This window comes from Vespula pensylvanica, unplaced genomic scaffold (assembly GCF_014466175.1).
Source record: "Vespula pensylvanica isolate Volc-1 unplaced genomic scaffold, ASM1446617v1 scaffold0001, whole genome shotgun sequence".
Classification (NCBI taxonomy): Eukaryota; Metazoa; Arthropoda; class Insecta; order Hymenoptera; family Vespidae; genus Vespula; species Vespula pensylvanica.
The window spans coordinates 6,571-7,336 of NW_025113209.1; the positions used below are offsets into that span (position 1 = coordinate 6,571).

The 766-nt window shown below is 22.1% G+C and overlaps 1 protein-coding gene across 1 annotated transcript in view; it reads right to left on the minus strand.

Annotated features, from left to right (window-relative positions):
* LOC122637381 (NADH-ubiquinone oxidoreductase chain 5-like) overlaps positions 1-422 on the minus strand; it is a gene marked incomplete at its 5' end in the record, with an annotated part of 4,344 nt that extends 3,922 nt beyond the window's left edge. The window contains one exon of the mRNA XM_043829483.1: positions 1-422. This exon is cut by the window's left edge and continues 208 nt beyond it. Within this exon, the coding sequence (XP_043685418.1) occupies positions 1-422 (422 nt within the window).
* Between the last annotated feature and the right edge of the window lie 344 nt (positions 423-766).

Sequence of the window (766 nt, forward strand, 5' to 3'; positions counted from 1 at the left end):
AAAAAAACAATTCTAACAAAAGGATAATACCTGACTAATCTTCCTATAAAACGAATATCTTGATTATTATTTATTTGATGAATTAAAATTCCTCTACATATAAATAATAAAGATTTAAATAAAGCATGAATTACTAAATGTATAAATCCTAAATCAACCTTACCCAATCTTAAAATTCTTATTATTAACCCTAGTTGTCTTAAAGTTGACAAAGCAATAATCTTTTTTAAATCACATTCAAAATTAGCTATTAATCCTGATATTAATATTGTTCTTCTAGAAATAAATAATATTAATTCTATTACATTATTATCTATTAAAAAATAGTTATATCGTATTAATAAATACACCCCTGCAGTAACTAAAGTTGATGAATGAACTAATGATGAAACTGGAGTAGGAGCAGCTATAGCTAATGGTAATCAAACAGAAAAAGGTAATTGAGCTCTTTTTGTAAAAGCTCTTATAATTATTAACAATGATAATAAAAAAAATTCTATCTCATAAAATAATATATTTCAAGAACCTAAAATTACTAATAAACTAATTATTATTAAAATCCCAACATCCCCTACTCGATTCAATAAAACAGTAATTATTCCTGAATTAAAAGATTTTGTATTTTGATAATAAATTACCAAACAATAAGAAATTAAACCTAACCCATCTCATCCCAATAATAACCCTATAATATTTGGACAAACAATTAAAAATAATATTCTTAAAACAAATATTATTAATAATAAAAAAAATCGATCAATATTCT